This window comes from Chelmon rostratus, chromosome 24 (assembly GCF_017976325.1).
Source record: "Chelmon rostratus isolate fCheRos1 chromosome 24, fCheRos1.pri, whole genome shotgun sequence".
NCBI classification, from domain to species: domain Eukaryota; kingdom Metazoa; phylum Chordata; class Actinopteri; order Chaetodontiformes; family Chaetodontidae; genus Chelmon; species Chelmon rostratus.
Window position 1 is genome coordinate 9,347,566 of NC_055681.1, and position 24,505 is coordinate 9,372,070.

Sequence of the window (24,505 nt, forward strand, 5' to 3'; positions counted from 1 at the left end):
AACGTGCTGGTGAAAGTCCACTTTGTCTGCAGCTGATGGGGACCAACCATCAACATAAACATGACTGCATTCAATGTCTTATTTTAGTCTCACACTGATATGATTTTGTCTAAATGCAAGGCTGTTCTGTGATTGGCAGAAATGCTAGTTTCGAGGTTTACCTTCCATTAAGCTAAATGGGTGTCATGTGTCCATCTTATCAGCTGACACACACGGGACGAAAGCGCTAACTGCCGTATGAAAATCTACTTGTGTCTCTGTCACCATAAGACAGTAAAAGCTTCAGTGTGTTTTAGTTAAGATGTATCATGAAGCATCAGATCTCCTTCCCCTAGCAAAATGTGATTTTCGGCCATTAGTGTGTTAATACAGCAACTACATAACATTTTCAATGTTTTTCAGACTGCCATCGTTATGGAAAATGGGATAAAATACTTCATCATGTCATTAGCTAGAATTATATATAGAAATGCAGGAAGCAGCATGCTTTCAGGTTTTCATTCTTCTTGTTTATGGATCCTAAAAGCTTTCTAGTGACACCCTCTCGACTTCCTGAAACCGAACCGACAAACGTCTACATTCAGTTTTATTCGTTCGGCGGATGCTTTTGTCCAAAGCGACTCACAACGAGTGCATTCAGCCTCTGGAACAAGAAGTAGATGTCATCAAAAAGTTGTAAGCGAATTTTTTTGGACATAAAAGTACTTTATTTTTGTTGTTTGATTAAAATATTCTTTCGCAGTCATTTTTCAGCCACCCTGTTGTGTTTCAATACAACATCCCATTATCATCTTTCCTCTGCTTCTTTGTACATAATATTACTACTGTGATGTTCTGGTGTTTTGGTGTTTCTATTGTCACTTTGTACTGTATGTGTTTGAGTGCATGTGATTGTGAGTGGGGTGTTTCATTATCGGGCTCCTCAGGGGAGGAACCCACCGCTGGTTTTTCCTGTGGACACCGCTGTCATTTTTAGGGTGAAAAACAACCATCAGATCAGAGGTTGCGCCTCACGCTTGCTGCGCTTTAATTGCATCAGAGTTTCGGTACCGACTGAGTCACGGCGAAGCAAGGCAGAAAAACACGCCGAGCGGGGATGTGTAATGAGTGATGAAGCCCTTCGGGCCCAAGGAAAGCAGCCGCGATGTGTGTCTGCCAGTGGCTAATGAAGACTGGTTCACAGGGCTTCATTGCTCAATAAACAGAGACTACAATAAGCAGGGAAGCGAGCCCAGCAGGAGGCAGGTTGTGTCAGGTGATTGGTTATCGGCGATGCTGTCAGTAAATCCATCCCATATTTCCCAGATGCCTCAGCTCCCCTCTTTGCTCTGTTGTGTCATTTGATGAAAAAGAAATCGAGCTCTGAGGAAATGCCTCCGCAAATCGCCGCGGCCAGATTCGGTGATTCTGATTCGGATCAAAGTGTGATTTTCTGCATCCTTGGGCCCGCTATTAAAAAAATCCCATCTTAAAATGGCTGATAAATGGCTATCGATCTCCGTGGCGAGTATGCTGACTTCGGGAGTGTACGGAGGTAAATGAAATGATTCCTCAGGCTGGATCAATACAAGTTCAGGGACATTTAGCGGTGCAGCTTGGTGAGGAGAGGCAACTACGGTGAGAGATTTCAGGCCATTGTTGTTCTTGACAAAAAAAGAAAGAGAAAGAACAGGGAATGAGGTGGGGGGGGGCAACAATAACGGAAAAATGGAAACGCAATAGGGTACGACAGAGAGAGAGAGGGCTGTGGTATAAAGCTAAAAGAAAGGGTGGATGGAAATGTCACCGGTCTAATAGATCTCTCCATAAACTAAATGAGGAGGAGAGCGGGCGCCGCCTCGGTGGCACACAGCACCTCAAAATGTTAACAAGAGAGCTTAAAATAGCCTGAGAAGGGCGCAGGGGAAAACAGGCTGAGCACACAGGAACACTGAGGTGCTCTGGAGACACATACACACATATTTCCTTCATTTAGCCAATCTTTTAAACTAGTTGTCATTTTTATCCATGTTTTGGGCAAGAAACAAGCTAGCTTTGAACCATTTCTAGACATGCACACTCACCCGGTGCGGGTCGTGCTCCAGGACTCGGCGGCGCGCGGCGTCCAGCTCTTCGTAGCTTGGGGCGGCTCGGGCCTGCTGGTACTCCCTGCGCAGCCCCTGGAGACGCTGATCGCTGCAGAGAGACACAGATGGAGGTGTAAATAATGCCAGATGGTTGGTGTTCAGAGAGGAGCTATTACCTAAAGGCAGGGTTCCCGTCATGGTCTCAAAGTCAAATTCCAGAAGTAGAACGCTTTCACCACAGCCTGGACTTGAAAGTGAAGAAAAAGCCAGGTCAAATTTAGTGTGTTCAGCTTCATTCTTTGTTGAATCCAGTGTTACTCTTTTTGCTTTGCGGTGACAACCCCTGACAGGGCAGGAAGACTGACAGGCAGGCAGATTACATCCACAAAGCGCTGCCTCAGAGAAGGCATCAGCGCCTGAACTAAACTTTCTACAGGTGACAGAGAAAACCAAGGTGGAAAAGAAATGGAACAAAAAACGTTTGATGAATGTGTCTTTTCACTTAAAAATCAGGCAGACCTACGCAGCACTCTCCCCCGTCAACACCCAAATCGTCCCGCCGAACCCGACCTTTGCAGAAAGTGACCAAAAGGAGAAGGAGAAGAACACCTCGGCAACAAGAGGAAAAAAGAAGGGGAAAAAGCGCCGGTGACTGCCGGCACCGAGATAAGAACTGAGGACAGAATGGGGACAAAACTTAAAGAGAAACATCATCATGCTCACTGGACCTTAGTGGTAGATAAGCTACACACACCTGAGAGTACAGAGCTGAGCGCACATAAACAAGAGTATGGGTACACACACGCACACACACAAAGACACACACACAGAAAAGGCAACAAATAAAAATTGTGCGTCTGAGTGAGCATAATCCTTCAGGATGTGCGACCAAAGTATGACACAGTGCTGTCGTTTATCTGTGTTTACTGGCTGCATTGGAAACAGGTATCTAATATTGACACTGATATGCTATTTCGTCTTCAGGCGATACAAACTGTACGAAATATTCAAACAGAGAGAGAGAGAGAGAAAAAAAAAAGATGTAATCCGAGGAGGATAAAAAAAAAAGAGAGAAAACTTCCACCCTCGCCCTGCGTCTGTAAAACCCCCAAACGGCTACGCACAGGGAAGGCCTTTGTCCGACACATAAACACAGCCTTCACCAAACAGCCGTTGTGCCTTACATTCTAATGGTCTGACCTCCAGGCAGATATTGACCGAAATGGAGCAAAGGAGAGAGAGGGCGGGCGAGAGACAGAGAGCAGATAGAGAGGTTCATTAGCGGAGTACATAGCTTACATGTTTAAGTCTCTCCTGCGACCCTGCCTTTAATTAGAAAATCTGGCTGAGACTCTGAGTGTGCGTTTGTGTGTGTGTGTGCGAAGACAACCTCAGGAATGTGCAAAAGTGTGTATTTCTCTGTGCGTATAGTTAATCCTTGTAATTTGCTATGTGGGACACATTGACAGTGCCTGTGCGTATACCTCCCCTGATTTAATGCAGCCCGCCTTTTATCCGAGTCAGTGGGGACAGAAGGCTGAGTCATACACACTTCTGTGCCATTATGTTCACATGCGAGGTGTTGCTACTATTCTACATGAACGTGTGTGTGTGTGTGTGTGCTGCAGAGTCCCTGTCGACGCTGAGGACGCACAAGTCAATCCTGACTTGCTGCCACGAGGGGAGAACTTTCCAAAAGTTTCCGTTCTGCTACAAAAAAGCAGCGCAGATGCTTCGGGTTTATCGAGATGGATATGTGAGGTGGCATCAGGCCCGGTGCTGTGCTAATTGCTGCTTCTTGAGATTGGTGTAATGGTTCGTTTGAACACACAGATAATCAATACTAATCTTTGTCTCCCCCCCTTCACCCCCTCTTCCTCGTCCGACCTTGCTGTTAAGATATTCCCACTTAATCTCTTGTATTACTTATTTATTCACTCATGACTCGCTTTTTATTACTCTTCCTCACCCTCTGCCGCCCACCAGTCCCACTCCACACACAAACAAACAAACGGACCCTCAGAGAACGGATCCACTGAGCCAAGCTGAGAGTTTTGTGCATGTTTTTTTTTTTTTTCACGCCACCCCTCTTCTACCGAAGCCATTAGCCAATCCCTGGGCCCGTAATTAGGGCTGCCATTTTGATTGAGCGTGCGTGTCGCTCTCCAAATGAAACAACACTGTAATTATCTCATTATGCCGCGGCCTCCATCACTGACAACGCCAAATATTATCATATTAATGGCTGAAGACTGAGGCTGATTCTGGATAAAACATGGGGGGGGGTGAGGGGCGGGGGGGTGTTGAGTAGGAGTTTGATGGGTTGACAATTCAGCAGGCTGCTTTCCAAACAGTGACAGAGGAGGGGAAGAGGGATCAGTGTGTGCATGCGTCTGTATAAGTACCCACATTTGCATGTCCTATACTATGTGTGTGTGTGTGTGTGTGTGTGTGTGTGTGTGTTCAGAGGGAGACAGGTAGGCTCCCCTGTTGTCATCAGGAGCTAATAACTGCTGCAGATTGCTTGTCTGCAGGCCTGAGGCCAGTTGCATAAACACAACAGATCTAAGCTTTACAGTGATCTACACCTCTCTCAATAGAGCAGTGTGATATAAGAAAACAGGAAACTCCAATTAAATGTTATGTCCAGAATAAACTCAACACAGGGACAGGGGATAACCAGTTAAAAGAAAACTCTGGTTTATTGCAACTTGGGTCTTATTTTCTGTAGTTTTGGCCCACATTCCTATTGGTTATATCAACACTGCAGTCACCGAGGTAATTACTGAGATCCGCAAACAAAAAGAAGTGAGACGGAGACAGCAAGAAGTTGTGAGATGAACACCAAGATGAACTGTAAAATTATTACCCGCACAGTCTGCAAATAGACTACAACTAATCAATAAATCAAAGTCTTATTTTGCTGTATTAGGTAACCCACAGAAATTGACAGCGCTTAAGTCAGACATGTTTCACCTTCAAGTATCATATTTCATACATATTTCAGAGTATCTGACTATGCAGGTTGATCTGAGAGCGTGCCGAGAGAGGAAAACGTGGAGGAGGATGGGGAAGAGGGGGAGAGGATGAGGCACAGGAGCAGGAAATGAAAGACGCATCAGAAGACAGAATGAGAGCAAAACCAAACATCAACACAAAGACAGAGATGGGAACTTGGAAAAGAGTGAAAGAAAGAGCGAGGGAGCTGGAGTGAGAACAAAACCGTCTGCGGTATGAAAGCGAGCGGGAGAGAGTGTGTCAGAACAGCAACTATCCTGTGGTGTTAGCCAGTGTGGAGGCAGACTAATTAGGAAGTGTGCAGTGCCGCCGGCTGGTTCGGCGACTTCGTCTTGCTGTGGCCAGCTGATTTAAACACAACACACTGGGGGGAAAAGCTCAGGCAGGCAGTTTCTTCCTTTGCTGCCTGCGTGCTGGAGGTAAGCACACATCAAAGTGCACGGTCAGTGTTTGGTTTCCTGGTGTTGAATCGGGAATAAGAGTCGGACAGAAACTCAGTGGCGCTCTGAACTGGAAGCGATGGGAAAACAAAGAGGCTCTGCTGCCTCCCGGAAACCTTTTTACACTCGTGCTGAACACTGGTCTGTTATCAGTTATTCTGAGCCTTACATCACTGGGTCCTGACTGGCTGACAGACACATGACTGATTTAAAATTGGTTTTGTAGTTTTTATAAAGAACGGCAGGAGATCCACCTTGAAGCTATAATGACGAACTTCAATCAGAGGAGGCCTGAACACGACTGTTGTGATCATTTCGAGCAGTTCAGACTTACGAAAGAGGGATAAAAAATGGTCCAAATCAATGCAACAAAGGCATTCAAGCTGCAAAAGCTCTGGATGTAACGCTTCCCACAAAGTCCACAACATAATACCCACATCTTTCAAGCTCAAAACTTCCAAAGGCACAACTGTTTCCATGACGAGCAAACTGATCTGCATGTGTAAAATTGGTGTAATGCCCTTAAACATGGTGACTCAATAGTGCACTAATTTGGCCCTAATTACTGCTCCACATGTCACCAGAAATTTAGTGTGTGTTTTCTGTGGAATCATGGAAATGTGGTTTGAAGCCAGCTAACAAAGTCAGTCACATATTGGTTACAAACAACACAAAATAATCATTATTTTTTGACTTTGCTGTTTTCTTGGAAAATACTTCTGACACTCCCCTAAAAATCCTTCAAGTGAAACAGGCCGAGAAGAAAAAGTCCTACTTTGGTTAAAACCGGTCGCAGCTCATTTTAAAGGGCAACAAACCAAAAGGGCCGGGAACCAGTGTCTCGCTGAACACAACGCACCCCGGCATCTAATGCAACAGGCACATTACTCACCACGTATCTGTTTTCTGTTATTAGACAAGCGCGCAGCCATAAAAATCAAACCTGATTAACTCACAATCTAACACTAGCTTCCGGTAACAGTCAGTTTCCTCTGTGTAACTGACCATGAACAAAAGAAAATCTGGAAGCTGCTTAAGCGCAAAAGGAAACATTTTAATTATTCAGCTAGAGCGCCAATAAAAGGTGCTCTAAAGGCAAAGAGGACAAAAAAAATGGCTTAATATGCATGTACTGATGAATAACGATGTGTTGCTTTCAAGGGAACAACATATCCTCTCTCTTTGAGCTCTTCCTCAGGCAGGTGCTGCCTGACGACTAAATCCACAACAGACAACAAGAGTTTGAATGCACAATACAGGAAAGTGGATTTCTGCACCTAAATGGGAAAGTCTCCTCCATAATGTCAGCTTTGCAGTTCCTTCACGCTGTTTGCTTCCCGTCTTTTCTGTCTATGGGGGAATGAAACTGTGTCGCACACAAATGGCAGGGACAAAAACTGAACAGGGGCGAAAACAAACGTTTTTCATGGCTTGTAAAGAGAATCAGTGGAACTACATCAAAAAGACCTTGTAGCTTCTTTTTTAAAATGTTTCAACAATTAGTCAAGCCTGTCCAGAGTGATTTGAGAGTGGGGCTTTGTCAGGTAAACTTAGGGGCATGTATTCCTGGTGCCACTGCGTGATCCATGGTAAAAATGTGGGAGCAAACTCACTGATGTGTCATTTACTTGTCGTAGCTTACAATCTCACCTTCATCTTCCTGTTCTTAGCACAACGGCGCATTTTACAACACACCTCTCTCGACTCTTTACATCTCTCCGGATTGGCCTCTCTCCCCCCCAACTCCTCTTTCATCTCATCTCCCTGTTCCTTGCTCCAGCTACAAAGACTGCCTTCTGGCTAATAAAATTTGACAAGCATAGCTAACCTTTTTTCTCCACAGGTCAGCCTCTAGCATAGCTCTAATCAAATGTGACGCCCATCACGGCACACACCTGCCATTGAAGGCGTAATGAAAATGTCCGAGAGTAAATTAGGGAGACAGTGCTGGGAGTCCACTGTTGAGGGCCTTGACAGCAAGGGAGGGGAGGGAAGGGGAGGGGGGGCACGAGCATGTCTCAAACTATGCAAACACACGCGGACAATGCAGACTGACTCCAAGAAACAACTGGATAAAGCTGTATTAGCATTAAGGATTTCACAAGCACACACCATATCCCACATGCATAATGCACATATTTCTTCCTCAGCATCCTTAAAACAGTGTAATGTAAAAGATGAAAGAACCAGATATGTTGTTCCCTTGGAAACAATAAAAAATTAGCATGCAGTTATCAAGGACTGCTTTGTGGGAGCATAAGACAGAGAAAAAGCATTTGCTCTACCAATTATATATATACACACACACACAGTAAGCTATAAGCTAAGACCTCTGATTACGCCTCTGATTTTCATTTTCTGGATTTTTGTGAAACTCACCGGACCACACACAGCACTGTTGCTAGGCTACGCTGGGCTTCCTCTCAGAAACACTGCACGTGGGTGGCTGGGTGTGCGTCTATTTCTGACCGCGTGTGTATATCCGTGTGCGTCTGTGTGAATGAAAGGCACGAGGGGTTCCAACCTCATGGCGAGCTGCGTGTGTTTTCACAGATGCACCGACTTTGTGAATGAGCGCCTTGGTCCAAGCCACAGGTGGTGCGGCGTGAATGGAAATAGCCGGCAGCGAGGGAGCATGTGGGAGTGTGAGTGCATGATGTGAATGGGTGCGGCCATGGAACACATCAGCATGGCCACCTAGGGTATTTAAAGGTAAATTCTGTTTTACAACTTGGCTTTTATTTTCCTAGCATATTATCACCAAGCAACTAAGAAGTCCATCTTTCTAAACAGCTCACAAATATTAAGTTGCATTCATCAGGGACTATTTTAATACATTTAATGCATTCGTGTTTATTCCCATCAGGATGGCAAGTGTGTGATCCTGGTGCTCCGAGGGTCTCTGATGTTGACCGTGCTGCAGCATTGCAGTTGCAGCACCCTCAGTTCATCTTCAGGCAGGGGCTTTTGTTGCGTGTTGTCCCACCTCTTGCTCCCCTTATTTCCTGTCACTATCACTATCTGTGACAATATGTCAAATAAATGCCTGAAAAAAGAAGACAATGGAGCTCTATGGCCGAGAAAAAGAGGCTATCTCAGGCTTTGGCTACACAGTCGGTACTAATTACAAAATATTTCCAGGCTTATCCTTTAACTACTGATTGCTAATACATTACATATCACTTACAGGCTCTTTGTGCAAAGGTTAACAACAAAAACGACATATGTATGAATGCATGTTTTTGGCAGCCACTATTTAGTTTAATTATTTGCGTTTCTAAAAACCAGCAGTGACCTCCCTCTAACAACATTATCAGACATTTATTTCTGTCTTTCTCTGTCTCTGGAGACTCCCTCACGCACAGTTAACAAGCCAAAGAAGACCCCTCATCCATCATGCTAATGCTAAAGACTATCTAATATACATTACGAGCAAAACGGGGGAGGGAGAACGGACAAGTGACAAGCCAAGAGTGCAAGAGAGACGCAGAGACAGAAAGAAACTGAGGGAGAAAGGGAGAAGAGGGAGAGAACAGGCTGGTAATGAAGTACCCACCACTAGTGGATGAGAGCTAAAGTGGTCTAACAGATCTGTCAGGCTGCTAGACTGTGGCTAATTATCCCTCCTCCTCTTTTGTCTGCATCCTCTCCTCTGTCACTTCTTCCCTCTCGAATTTACTCTGCCTAACACGTTTTCTCTCTCTCTCTCCATTCTGGCTCCGTCTTTCCTCCCTCTTTATGTACACTCTTCTCCTGCTTTCTCTTTTCTCTCCGTCCCTCCGTCTGTCACTTCTTTCCATCCCCATCTGTCTCCTTTCCATTTCCAACCACTCTCTCTCTCTGCGTATCCTCTTTTTTTTTCTGGATGAAATTGGGTGTCTGGGGCTTAGTTTTTGATTTGCAAGTCAATAGTCATTTCTGTCAGACAGTTTAAGTTGAGGGAAGTTTTAATGTGGCCTCTATTATTTCATATGGGAAATGATACATTTGCATTACAATCTCCTCTAGATTTTCTCCTTTTTCTCTCACACATACAAAAGTGGCAGCAAGTTAAACTCAAAAACTTCAGCAGTAATAATATATAATATGGAAGGAATGACAACACTGATAAGCAGTGTACTCCTGCAAGCATTAACCCCTCTCTTACACTGGAACAGCTGACTCTGACACCTGTACAAAATATCAAATTCTATTCATGCTCACTTTTTTTGTCATTATAATACCTTGAATCGCCTGTAAAATACCCGAGCCTCCACAATTTCTTCTTTGCACATGGCTGTGGCTCTATTCGTGTCATAAAATATGAAAAAACGTGTTTATGACAACTTGAGAGGCGGGATTGTGCAGCAAGCATGATGTCATACATAGAGACAAAGCGGAGGAGGTTTTTGTGGCCAAACACGATGTTCTTAACTGGCCGAGGGAGTCACCTGACCTCTGTTCAACTGAGCATGTGTGGCAGTACGGGCCTGGCAGAGCATGAGCAGTGAAGAAGAACTGTGTGCTGATGTCTGTCTGTGGAGGACTTCACATGGATATTAACAGCAAATGGCCTTATTCACGAATATTATTTAGCTTTTTGTCTCTTAAAATGCGGGACGATGTCCAAAAAGGGCCTCCTAACACCCTTAAATCAAAAGCTGAGAGTTAGCACTTCCTACTTCCTCATAGTTTCTCTTTCATTTTAAATGTGCACAAAGCAAACAGAGCAAAAATGTGTCGCTGCCCACGCTCTTTTCAGCCTCGCTGCGTATGCATCCATATATATTATTCATCGTATGGCATCCATGGACACCTCTGAATGTCTCGAGTCCAGTTGTGTTGATTTTGCATCATATCTGTATCAGGAACTGTTTTCGCATCGCCCTCGAACGCATTATAGTGCCAAGTTTGAACAGGCGAGGATACAGCTGGTGGCCTGAGAAGTGTGGCGGCTTGAAATTCAAACACATTAAATTGGAGAGAGCGGAGGCAACCTTGTGCTTTCCGGGATGTGTTCTGCTGCACCTGCACTCTGTATATATTTGTGTGTGTGTGTGTGTGTGTGTGTGTGTGTGTGTGTGTGCACATGTCAGTAGGCGAATGGGTAAGAGAATGAGACACAGGGAGAGATGATGTACTATTTGTAGAGGATAGGGCTCTGCAAATAGTACAGCCTATAGTTGATGTGGGACTCCCAACAGAGCCTTTAGCAATTTCTTAAAAGGAAGGAAAAACATGTGAAACATTAATATTTCTCCATATTTTAAGCTTGGCGGTAACAAACTAACTTTTGTGCATATCACTACCCCGTTCTTTCTATGAATATTATGAAAAAATGTAATTATCAAGTAGAGATGATCATCATGTTTTCAGAGATTTTAAAGATTCACAAAGGTCAAAATGATCGCAAACATAACAGAGAAGTTACATAAATCATTCATTGCCATTACTGTACAAGTGTGTGTGAGGTGGTGTGTAACTACAGTGTAAGCATGCACTCATGTTTTATGCATTTTCTGGCTTGGCAGACCATGAATGTAGATACGTGCAAATACTCAGTCATGCTGGTCAAGCCGTGCTCCGTGACCTTGTGTTCACACGCCTACACGCACGACTCTGTGTATCTGCACAGAACTGCAGATGCAAAATGCTGCACACGCATTTAGGAAACAGGCACATATGTATGACAATACTGGTGAGGTCAAATCAAGTACATTATATAAATGATCAAGCCCGTCCCGGTCCTCTCTCACCTGTCTGGTTGTGTTTGATGCTGGTTCTGTAGAGCAGGTGGGGGTCTGGACTTGTTGACCTTGGCGTAGAGCCCATCCAGCTCCTCAGAGGACACCAGTGGCTGGTTGGGCCCCCCTGTCAGCGCTCCAGGGGATGGCGTGCGACTGATAAGCGTCTGGGGCGAGGGTGGCTGACGGAAGTTGTTGATGCGAGCGTAGTTGGGGTCACTGTCGTCGTCCTCCACGTCAGGGAGGGAGGCTGGGTCCGGGGTGGCGTGGCCAGAGTGGATCTCGGCGTAACGTGGATCATAGCTGTGGGGGGAGGGGGCACAGGGACAAATACATGTATTCTTTACTTCTTGAACCTTCAGTTTGAATCTGGTGGTATTACGGACAGCTGTGCTACACTGAGCAGTTGTTTTGCAGGACTAGGTGGGTGCATGTTGCTACATCAGGATGATTCACAACTTGTCAGGTAAGCTGTCAATCAAAGCACTTTACCACACTGGCAAATGCTCCTCTATGATTGTGTGAACTTTCTGGCTCTTTCAGCACTTTCCCGTGTTGTAAATCCCTCTCTTTTGACACTCGAAGCTGTGAAAAACCGACACACAAACGTATTCCACCCACGTCTGATTCATACCCGTCTCTGTTGTCAGGGATCCTGTCCAGCTCCTCTTCACTTAGGGCCTCCAGTTTGCTTTTGGAGGCTTTGGCAGCGTCTTTGCTCTTATCGTCTTTCTTCTTGCCAAACCTGGACGACACAAACAGGGACAATGACGCAACAAGGTGAGTTTTAAATGACCTAAGGATTCTGTGATATTCTGTGAAATTGTGTTTTGAGATTGTGCGAGTTATCCCTGCAGCTTCCTGCTCATCTTTATAATCTTAAAAACCTCAGGTAGACAATACTGCATGCTGCTGAACGCACTTCTGTTTTGGAGGTGAGGTTTATGTGCTTTAATAGGATCTTTCTGGGGACTTTTATGATGAAACAATAATCTTCACTCAGGCAACAGAGCTTGCACGAGTTGATGAAAGAGGCTCTTTAACTCACACAATATGCAAACGCAGCACGCGCACAAAAACACACACTCCACCTTGCATCACATTTCCGAATGTTGATGCACGCATGCATGCTCGCCCACCGCCAGGCAAGCTCATTGCTACTCCTGCGTGTTCATTAGCGGCCTTGCCTGGAAAAAGTCTGCTTAATGATAGATATGGTTAAAATGTCACAGCAGGCACTGGCAATCCAGAGTACTTCTGCATGCGTGTGTGTGTGTGTGTGTGTGTGTGTGTGTGTGTGTGTGTGCGCGCACATGAAAAAGGGGTACAGTTGTCATGCAGCATATGGAGCATGAATATTTCAACATTTCACCCAGTAAAATAGCTGCTACCCCACAGTGAGTTCTGTTTTTCTTATCAACTTCTCCATTATGACCATCATCATCATTATCATTCTGGAGCGCTTATTCTCTCGTTTCACAGGCAAAATATACTTGTCACCTCTGTTCCGAGTTATAATGAAGCTCCACTTCACACTTTGAAGAAATTAACCAAGCCTTTTGCCATAAATATTTCATATTCTTCTATCTCCCCTTCACATCATCTTTCTCACAATGCTCACCACAATCCACTCTTTCGCTCTCTCTCCCTCCCTCACCCGCCAACCTACTTCTCTTCTTCCTCTCGCCCTCTCCTTTCCTCTGAGCTCCTGCTGAGCAAATCTAATGTCTGTGTTTATCTCATTAACGCCGAGGCACTTCTCATTACTGCTACAGGCGGATACGTGGCTTGAATGGTAACCTGCTGGCCTGGCCAAGCCCAGCACGCGGCATCAGAGGTGCAGTGTAACCTGGACAGGGATGCCACGGTGGCCTGGCGCCATCCTGCAAAGCAATTAGCGCTGTTTTTAGCTAATCTACCCACCTCACTTGTACCTGTGTGTGGTAACGTTGCCAACAGCGAGGCGGAGATTCACATTGCTTAGGTTTTGCCGTGAAGAAGGCACAGAGAGGTGACCAATCAAATAATCTTTTTGATACAGTCAATTTATGTTTGTTTGTCTCTGTGGCCCCGTGCAAGCAAGTCTATGCACTAAGGAATTAACTTAAAGCTGCTGAACATTCATGGTCCACCCACACACACACACACACACACACACACACACACACTGTTTTCACCTAACACTTGCTGATTAGACCTCCTCTCGTGTACAGACGGTGCTCTGAGTGACATGTCATTTTCCTGCTAGTTTCGTTGCACCTGCTAGGGTGACGCTACAGCTGTATGACGCTCAGCTAAACACCCAGAGAAGCTCACGGGCACATCCGAGCTACGACACCTTGATTACCTCTTCAGTCGGCATGATGCTTCCAGTGTGTCCTACAGGTGTCAATTAACGTGGGTGAAGTGAAGCTGCAGGAGCTTTCAGTTATTACAGCTGATTATTTCTGCTACTGTAAAAAAAGTCCATAGCATGGGTAAAGCTCCAAAACCATTGGATACTATACTACCCAAAATGCAACCCAGTTGTGTATTTTGTGTGTTATTGCAGCAGCATCTTTTTTTCCTTCTTGGAACTATTTGATTTCCTAAGTACTCCCACATTAAGCCGGAGCCAAAAGCAGACTACCAATTACCTCAGTGATAACCATATAGAATTCAGCATTGTATGAAAGGAAGATCAGCACTATTAATCTTAGTATGCATCAATAGACGTGTAATTACATCACACATAAATATACGATTATCCAGAATCCCAGGTTTATCTGGCAGAGCTGCCTGATAGATAAGTCACACACACACACACACACACACACACACACACACACACACACACACACACACACACACCCATATAGACTGCCTTAATCAACATTCTGAGGGGGCAGAGGTCCACAGTTGGACCCATCATTATATCTGCATTAATTAGGAAAGCCTCTTTTTCTCACTGCATTGTCTGAGAAGAGATGGAAGGAAAAAGAAAGGGGGGTGCAGAATGGGAGTGGGAATCCCAATTAGAGACATGTACCTGCCATGAGGGAGGTGGTTATTTCCCCCCCCCCATTATCTTATCCCTTCTACATCGCCAAAACTCCCATCTTTCCCCATTGCGGTGAGCCAACTGTTTGTTAACAATGTCTCACTGCTTTCCTTTCCTCTCTCTCTGCTGAGTTTTTTTTCTTATTGGCTCTTTGTTCTTTGTTTCGTTTATTAATTCCGTCTCTTCTTAAGACAGTTTCTGCACTGTCACTCTTTCAGAAATCTGACAGTTAATTTCCTGTTGAGCGCTACACTACTGCTGAATGACAGCGCTATACTGTACACACACACAAAAACAGCACACACACACACACACTGTAATCTAGAAACCAATATATTGCTCAAAAACGCAGGTGAGCAGTCACACACACACTCAAGTCGACAGCAATATACATCAACACCAGCAACACACACAGTAACTCTGTAGGGAACTGCAAACAGTCTCATGGAATAGGACATCTCATTAACTTAGCATTATCTACCTGCACAACCACTCCATCAAACTCTCATTAGGGGGAAGTAGGGGGTCCGGGTGAGTCAGGCTGCTCTGGTGTCCCATTTAACACACTCCCCACTGTCATAGGAGCTACTTGGAACCATTATTAGTGTGTCGCTGTCATCATTAGCCCGACGTAGGCGCCGTCGCCCTGGTGTCACCTTTGCAGGCCCGGGATCCTGAGAGAGACGATGTTGGGCTGTTCAGTGTGCACTGAACTGGGAACTAGAGTTTCTGCTCCTATATTTGTCACTATACATTAATGCATTACGAGTATATTTTAGTATTTTTTTATTGGATTTTTGAAGAATAATTAAAATTTACAAGGAAATTCCAAAAAAGGAAGATTTTTTTTTTCTGCATATGCAAGCTGTTTTGAAACTAATTAGTTCATTTACTTCTTTAAGAATCAACGGCCACTCCTCTTCTTCTTCTTCTTCCTTTTTCTATTTGCTGGAATCTCCTGTGAAGAACCTAAGTCAGTCATCATCGACGATGACTACTGCGCTTGGCAAAATCAACACCCTGCTTTGGAAAGATGCAGCCAGCCAGTCGCTGAAAAAGCAAGCGGCTGCTAAGAAACTCGACTGACTGTAATTACTAGAGCTGCTGTCATTCTCATTACTGCAGGGGAGGGGGACAACGTGCATGCGATTGGTTAACCGTGCCCTAATGAGGCTCCATATGTAACATGGAAATCACAGCCAGCCAGTGCGGTGGTGTCACCCACCTGACCTGTGCAATTAGCCCGTGAGGGAGGGAGGGAGAGGGCCAGAGAGAGAAAAAAGAGCTCAGTCTATCGGACAAACTTAACCATTACACATCATTTTCTTAACAAACTGCGACGGATTTGTGCAGCCATGAATTTAACAATTCATCTCACTGCAGAGTGAACAGCATCACGGCGGCCTTTTCTCCAGAAATCTCTCAAGAAATCATCTCTTTGCTTCCGCTCGCAGTGCTAGGGCTGCTTTGTTTTCTGCAACTGTGACAACAACTCTGACGGTGTGCGGTGTGAGTTGAGTGAGTGTAGTCTTAATAAGCTTTCCTATCTGCTGCAGCAGGGAGTCAGTGGGTGGTTGGTTATCGCCAGGCATAACGAGGGATGTGAGAATGCTGTCTTGCACTGTATGTGTGTGTGTGTGTCTGTGTGTGTGTGTGTGTGTGTGTGTGTGTGTGTGTGTGTGGAGGAAGTCATGTTTTCAGTACAAGGACAAGGATTTAATTGACGTGTGTGTACGTGTACATTATATGTGTGAGCTCACACGCCTGCAGACTTGATGGAACTCGAGAAACACCTTGCCATACAGTGTTTGAGGTGAGGTGCCCGCTCCTGCACACACACACACACACACACACACACACACACACACACACACACACACACACACACACACACACACACACACACACACAAGCTAAAGTTCTGCACAAACCGAAAGACACAATGGCACAGCCGAGCATGAAGGGCTCTGGTTTAGCATCTTGTCTACCTTGAAAATAGAGGAAAGAAGAAATGAAGCAAGGAAGCTGGCAAGATGAATGCAGAAGAAAGGAAGGAATATAAAGATGAAAGAAGGAAAATATACAACGAAGTGCCTCAGACATTTAATAAAATAAATGTGAGTAAAACACCACATAAACCCCCAAAACAAACAATTAAAAACTGACTACAAAGACTCTGCCCTCACTAGTTTTAAGGAAATTTGTATCAGCCAAACCACTTTCGGCTGAAGATCTCGAGATCCATACAGCCTCATATGGAAGTTTAGTAAAATTAGGTAATAGGCCAAGAAGAGCCTTAAAAGTCAGCCACAAGATCTTAAAATCTATCCTAAATCACACTGGGAGCCAGTGTAAAGAGCTTAAAACAGGTACGCATCAACCATGCATTCATGGCCACCCCATGCGTCCGGCATCCCTTTAGGAGCGTCTGTTGTGTGCGTCCTCAGAAAATGAATGCCACCTCTCCACCAGGACGCAGTCTGTAAAGCAAAGCCAGCAGCACACTCAACAACAACAACAACAACAACGACGGCATGAAGTTTTGAGGAGGAACGGATCTTTTTCTGCTGTGATAAAAATCTGAAGATCTGAAAATAGTCTGGTATCGATCAGGGGTGATTTGGTCCTGATATACGTATCAGTGCTCCAAGAACAATGCAAGCATGTGAATGATGATGCTCACATCGCAGCCGGTTCCCTACATTTACGCATTTGTCGCAAACATCACGAGCCTGGCATGCTGAGTTCCGTGCAGTCTGTAGCCTGTCAATACACTTTTGGTGAAATGAACAGGGCTGTTGCAAAAATCAAGTCTCTAAAGTTTGAAATAGATCTTATTTCCAAGGTGATATCAACATGATTTGACAAGCCTCGTGGTATGAGGCTCAAAACTTAAATTACTGCAGAACACAGTGATTTCTTGCATGGCTTGATCTGTTTTAAGGAACAAGAAGGCGGAAAACAGCTCAGAGCAAGTGAGAAAACTGGCCGAATATCCTGTTTGTCTTGGAGAATGAATGAGTGTAAGATGCAGAGGTAAAAAGGAGCAGAGTGGGTGAAAGAGAAAAGAAAGCAAGAGAAAGGCAGAAACAGAATGAGTAAGTAAGAAGAAAGGAATTAAATGAGCGAGCCAGAAAAAGCAAGAGCTGGCTAAATAGCCTATCTGCCTTGGAGAATAAACGAGAGACAGTGAGAATAAGAAACAGCCGGAAAAGAAAGAGAGAAAGGGAAAAAGTGAGAGAAAAGAGGAGAGACGGATGGGTGAGCCAAAGCTTCCGTGAAAGTGCAGCTCGGCTGGGGAGGAATAAGGAGCTTAGGAATATATAGAAGCAATGCTGCTGCGTTCAGAGGCACAGGGAGAACAGTTAATCAGCCAAGCAGAAATGTTATCGCAGTAATTAGATTGCTCTGTATGTATTTGGAGAGGAGCGCACATATCCCAGCGGAGTTCGCAGTAAAGAGAGAAAAGAGGGAGACAGACAGAGGGAGGGTGAAAGAGAAACAAACCGAGGAGACTGAGGGAGAAATGGGAGACACACAGAGAGAGATTAACACTACAGAGAGATGTGATGTAATGTGGTGCCTCCTTCTCCTGTTCTGGCAACGCGGCGCTGCTTCACGGTGAGACTACTCGGAAAATATTTCAGGCTCGAAATAGACAGAATAACATTCGTGGCAAAAAATAGACAACAAGCGCTCTTTAAAATTGGTGTGGTTTCCTGGTGGAACTGAGGATCAGGCTACAAGTAGACTGTCACCCAACAACAAGGTCAAGCCAGGCCACTGAAGCCCCTGTCTGTGACTGACGACGCCACCGACCAATCCCGGCCCGTTTGCAGCAAGGCCCGCCTCTGTTCGATAATGAAAACAGCCAGCAGGTCCTGAGTTTTCCCCACCGGGCATAATTAAATCTATTTATCTGACTTCCTCTCCATATGCCCTGCACTGCATACTAGCAATTTGGCCTGAATCAGCTTCCATTAATGGCTGATATTAGCAGTGAAAGGACTTGAAAAAGAAGGAGACAGTGTGAGAGATAAAAGCGCAGCTAAGGAAGATCCACCCAATGCTAATCGGAGTTAAAACAGCTCCACTTAGAACGTATTAATAATGTACGGCGGAGGATGCGAGTGGAGGATTCATCTGCTAGTTCTTATTTTCAGATTTGATTCTTGAGTTATATGTTATTACTAGCATTTGCGGAGCAAATCCAAACCAGACAAACTGAGAAAATTTGCTGCTGTGGTAAACAACCTGACAAATGGTCAAAAGGGAGAGAATCATTTTAAAGTCTTTTTTAAATGACTCTAATTTTACTCCTGGAGGAGGAAAGATGGCGGCAGACAGACAGGTATGAATGCACAGCAGGTTGTTCTCAGGGGAACAGAGAGCAGATATGGAGAGCTATTTTCTTAATCAACGCCTGGCCAGTCCCCCGAGTACTGATGCCTCAGTCTGACAAAGGAAAGAGCGATGGAGGGAAGAGAGGAAAAAGGGAAGGGAGGGTGAGCAAGGAGCCAGGGAAGAAGGGAATAGGGAAAGGACACTGGGAAAGATGAGGAGACAAAGAGAAGGAGGCACAGGAGAGAAGCGGGATGGGGAAAGGGAGGGGTGAAGACGAGGAAGAAGAAAAGGAAAAGAACAAGGCAAGGAAAGCAGGAGGAGGGAGAGGACAATGTAGCGGCTGCAGGGTAGACAACAGGAAAGTTAAGAGAAGAAGAAAAAGAGAAGAGGGGGGGAAGGCAGAAGAATAAAGAGAAGGAGAGAAAACAGACATGAAAGAGCAGAAAAAACTGAAACAAACACTGAGAAAAAAGACAACAGGGAGCGAGGGAAGGGAAACAGAGAGCCGAGCATGGGAGGCAAACAGAGTATGGGAGTAAAGGAGGGGGAGGAAGAACGAATGGAGAAGGGGAGGTTTTTCCGACAGCGTGAGTGCTGCGCCGTCCAGGGGCCGCCTGGTGAAATATGGGCTTCCCTTTAATTGTTTGCATTCTGATGTGTGGCATATTTTAGTGATTCCACACAAAATCCGTCGCCGCCAGCAAATTTGTCTTGCCTTCCCACTTCTGCCATTAATATTAAACGAGATCACCGGGCTACACACCTCAGTCTCACACCCTGCCATTGTGGAAGGTTGTTTATATGTCGTCTCTGTGTCTGTGTGTGTGTATACGTATAAAAGGCATATACAGGCCAAAAAACTCTGTCCTATATGTTAATACATTTCAGGTGTTTTAGATGGCCTCTGAAGTGCATGCACAGTGTAGAGCCAATATTAATGATGCAACACTCAAATGACAATTGCATAAAATGTACGTACTGCAGAAAAGTGGAAGATTTCCTATTTAAAAAGAAAATTAGAATTAGAAGTTCATAGTAAATCCAGTGTACCAGGGTCACTTTGAAAAGTTATGTTCTTGTTGACATTTTTAAATCAGTTTTTTTCAGTGATTTGAGCACCACAAACATGAATTGCATAAGGGGGGGGGGAGGCAGAAATCTCGGAAAAACAAATAAAACCAGAACCATCTGCATGGCACTGACGGAGAGCAAAATGTACAGGTTTAATTAGCATTCTGTGTCTCTTCCCTTTAACACTCAGCGCATATTAATGCATGAAGAATTTATGTGCATACATGTATTTTAATTTGTGTTGGATGATTCGGATCCTGCGAGATTAGCCGTTTTAATTTGAGTGAAAAAAAAAAGAAAGAAAGAAAATGTTTTGATACCCTGAACTGCAGAGTGTTGGTATATTTACCGCTGAAAACTATCCGTGAACTCTGTGATGCTTTTTGAAAAATTCTGCACATTTTCTCAGCTGGAGGCTGGGGAAAAGGGTAGGTCACCATGGCTCCACATGAGAGCCACTGGCAGACTGGGAAAGGTTAGACTCCTGGCTCCTCCGGCCCTCCGCACGTCCTCAGACAAGAAACACTTAACCTTCTCCGTCTGGAAAGCAGAGGTCACGGTCTGTGTGTGTTTTAGTGGGAGACGCACGAGGGGGCAAGGAGCGACACAGGCAGGGGGGGGCGTGTGTGTTCTTGCATATGTGCCACATTAGCGACCCTTAAATGACAGGAGGAAGTCCATCCATCACTCATGGCATGAAGATGACTGGATAGGACATAACCGCCATTGGAGGTGTAATCGCTTCCTGGCGCCCGGTGCTTCGAGTGTATGTGTGTGCACGAGAATGTAAGCTCAAATGCTAATTGGTCGTGACTGTTTCCTGTGGCCACATGAATACCTTTAATTGGCCGGTGAGTGATGGACAGTCGGCCGCTGAAATGCCGCTGAGCTGTCTGGCCGATACGAATGTGTCTGCACTTCAAAGCGTCCGTCCCTCGGGGTCAATCCAAATGTCATAACTCGATAGGAATTGATGAATCGTGAAACTGATCGACGCAAATGGAAGTCTCATTTGGCGATTACCTTTCGGGCAATAATTCAGAGGACAAATGTGGGTATCATGTTCCCCAGTCGGATGAGTCACAGGCGTTACCGGCAGAGATAAAAATGAAGCGTTTCATTCCTAAATGAGATCTGTGCCGTTTGAAAAACGTGACTCTGGTAAAATGATGGCTGGCAAAACTCTATCGAGTGATTAGCTTTCTGAAGATTGCTCCTTACATAACAGAGCATGTAAATCATTTTTAGACGTTAAGCTAGTTAACATGTAATTTATAAATATAGGCCTTGTAACTTCAAAACTTCCTGGGAAACTCTAGAAATGGGAGGTAAACAAGTTGTCTGGAAGCCTATGAATAAAGTAATTAATTCTCCAACTGCTCCGGTGGAGCTTCTTCACGGTCAAACTGCAAGAGGAGTGAGTCGGCATCCCTGCCTCACCCCCCTCCCCTCCCCGCTGTACGCTGGAGCTGGAAATAAGAGAGAGCTCGGAGCCAAACGGTGTGGTTGAAGAAGAGGAAGTGAGGCAGGTGTAGCCGGGGCATGAAAGACAAGGAACATAAAAGCCTTTCGTGTGAGAAGAGAGGGGGGATTTCAAGGGGAAGGCATGAGCGGCGTGCAGAGTGAGAGCGACAGAAAGCGCGAGAGAGGGAGGGGCGGGGAGGAAAGGCGGAGGCCGGTTGTGACTGCCCCTTTATCAGCTGATATATATGCATGAGGATTTCCTCATCATCTACACTGTCAATTCCCCGTCCCTCTGATTTTTGACTGACAGCTCACATCAACCCCAATAAACCCGCACATCATTTCAGGAAAGCTGCCCATCTCGCCGGATGGAGGGGTGGAAATGGAGGAAAAAAGTTAATTTGTTTTTCCGGCGGCTGCCGACGGTGATAGCGCCCGTGTCTGTTTGCCTCCATGGCGAAGTTGCAAATTAGAATTGTGCCTCAATAGCGGGTACGAGAAGCGAAGCTCATTTTCAACGACTGGAAAAATACCTGGCAGCTTTTTATATTTAGGCTGGCGGGCGTCTTGCAGGGAGCAAATTGTGCACAAATCTGAATTATGAAAAGAAAAAAGAAATAGCTGTCATTTTAAGATTACTTTTTTTCTCTATGAAGGGGGATTCACGGCTTGCTGTTAACAGTATTTTAATGTTGCGGTGCATGTTGGGGGTTGAGGGGTTTGATGGGAAAACGGCATTAGGAATTGTAATGGCAGATAAGCCATAATGGCTTCAGAAAACAGGGACTGTCATTTAGCAAAATTTGACAAACAGTACAAAGACATAGAGCATATGCTGACACTGATTCACACCTCGTATTTATTGTATATATCTTTACACACATGCAAACAAATAACTACGTCTATGCCCCTCTAGTTATAGGTGACGGAGGCGATATTAACCCCCAGCGGGATTTGCATGATTGCCGTCTCAACTTCAATCATTCCAACCTCTGCCCAACACGAACAACGGGTTTTACATGTGCAAGTGAATGAATACAGTCTGCACAGCCACACATTCCCTGGGAACATGTGTTTACAGCAGCACTGATTAGTAAGCTGCAGCGGCATGTTCCATACATGTCAAGTGTTGCAGAGAAAGTGATTTGTGGTTTCGCATAGATTATTTATGGAAAGATTAAGAGGTGAATAGAGATGAAGTGAGAAGGGGCGATAATGCTTATCCACAAGAGATGGGCTTGTCTCGTGTGCAGAATGTATGGCCTTATGCATATTTTACAAAAGAGAATACTAACATTATTAAATACTCTCTTGGAGACTCCTCTCCATAGCAGCGCAGCTAATAGCCCTTAAATGCCAGATGAGATGGTGGATCAAAGAAATCCACCTGCAGTGCATTAACCAACGGTGGGATTAGGTAATGCACCTCCAATTTACCCCCGTCGCAGCTTAGAGTCACTGCTAAGACACCCACACAAACATGTCAGAGGGATTTTGGTATGCCTACCAACACTTTTGACAACCAGAGCCTGTAAAAACAGTGGTCTACACCTATCCTTCTTTCCTTACTTCCTTCCTTTCCTTTCCTTGGATTATTGCTGTTCTTATGTGTTTAAAGTCACATCTGTAACACTGTTGAGGTCTGTTTTGGTACACCACATTGCCTGTCCTGTGTTATAAACGCCCATTACCCAGCTGATCTTTTCCTGGGATATCTCTGCCTAGTAGTTACTGCATCACAAGCTATAAGAGTGCAAATGACAGAAACTTCACAAAGACAAAATCCAAGGAGCAACATGCCTTGTGGTTGTTTAATTAGCAGGAGGTCTCTGGGACCTCACAGAGCTCATATTAGCACACTTAATTGTAGGAAATCGTGAACTTGTGTGAATTCAAGCGGGACTCGGGAGCTCATTTTGTCTGATGTAGCCTGGTTAAATCAATGGTTCATTCGGGGAAGTAGAGGGATGAATTAGGAAAGAAACGCTCAAGTAGAGAGGGGTTAGTGGAGAGATGACATGACTGCAGAAGTTAGAAAGAAGTTAGGAAGTAAGGAAGAAAAGGAAAAGGGCACAATTGAGGTCATGAGGAGTGGAAATAAATGCATTTCAGGACAAGCTGGGGAGAGGGGGCTCATCATGAAACTGAAAGGAAGGGAGTAAAGGCTCATGGAAAGGGAATGAGGAGGCGGAGTGCACAATAACAGCGGTAATCCATCAGAAATCATCGTGCAGCGGGCCCCTCCAGTTTGACAACAAGGCTTTGGTTCTGTGGAGTACAGCCCACCAGTGACTACCTTTCAACCCTGCACATCCTGCTGCTCTGCGATAGGATAAGAGCGGAACGGACGGCGCTAATTGGCTTGCTTCCCTGTCGGATTTCTTCAGCGCTGCAAACAGAGGAGTGGGGGAGAGGATATATCATGTTGTATGTGGATTTGTAAACAGCGGATCAAAACCCCCGGCTTTCATGTCCCTTAAATTGGCGGAAGGGTGTTGGTGAGCTGTCGCAGCGGGACGTGTGCTGATAGCGGCGGCTAAACATTGATCCCAACTGACTGAGTGACTGACGGGACGCCGGGACAGACGGGATGTGTCAGTGCCCAGCAGGGCTGGTGGGGAAGTTGAGCAATGACGAACCCGGTGACTGGTGACACGCTCAAGCAGACGGAGTCGCACGCATCTGCGGAATAAACGGCGCAAAAGCACACACAGCTTCATGTCGAATGTCACCTCGGAGCGACACTCGCTCGATGACACAATCAGGGGATGTTAGTCACAAGTCATATCCTTCAAACCCTGACCTCCTGATTAAGTCATGTTGGATGAAACCATAATATGTCTAATCCTCACACAAAAACAAGACCAAGTATGAGCTCAAGCATAAGCTGTGCACACTAGAATTAATGCCAAGATCAACTTCCCAAGGATGAGAAACTTGTAAAAATATCACTTCGGTGGAGGCATAGAGCATAAGGGCAGAGCATAATAATATCATTGGCAAATGTTTTATTAAAATCAGAACGCCTAATGTAAATATCCTTGTTTGATAAAGACATCTGAAACCACTGACCAGGTTATCCTCTTTGTTCCACAGGAGTATGCGGATGTGGCAGCGGTACTGAGAGAAAACAGCTGAGCAGCTGAGTTCCAGTGTTAGTCTTTCTGCGGTCTGTCAGTGGCGCAGCCCCCGAGGCTGCCTCCCAGGCAAAGATTTCACTGCTGTCTGCTGAATACAGACAAGACAGGCAGTCAACCTCTACTGAGGAAGGTCTGAAGGGTACTGCCATTTGTCTTGGCTTATTTAGCGAGCGGGGAGACGAGGTGCGAACGGGGCTGG

The 24,505-nt window shown here is 45.2% G+C and overlaps 1 protein-coding gene across 1 annotated transcript in view; it reads right to left on the bottom strand.

The window, feature by feature from the left end:
• The window catches only part of pard3ba (par-3 family cell polarity regulator beta a), a 140,033-nt gene that overhangs the window by 25,849 nt on the left and 89,679 nt on the right, over nucleotides 1–24,505 (bottom strand). The window contains exons 20-22 of the mRNA XM_041966272.1: nucleotides 11,882–11,992; nucleotides 11,260–11,550; nucleotides 2,064–2,175 (exon numbers count right to left, since the gene is read on the bottom strand). Of these exons, the coding sequence (XP_041822206.1) occupies nucleotides 2,064–2,175; nucleotides 11,260–11,550; nucleotides 11,882–11,992 (514 nt within the window). The remainder of the gene's footprint in view (nucleotides 1–2,063; nucleotides 2,176–11,259; nucleotides 11,551–11,881; nucleotides 11,993–24,505) is intronic.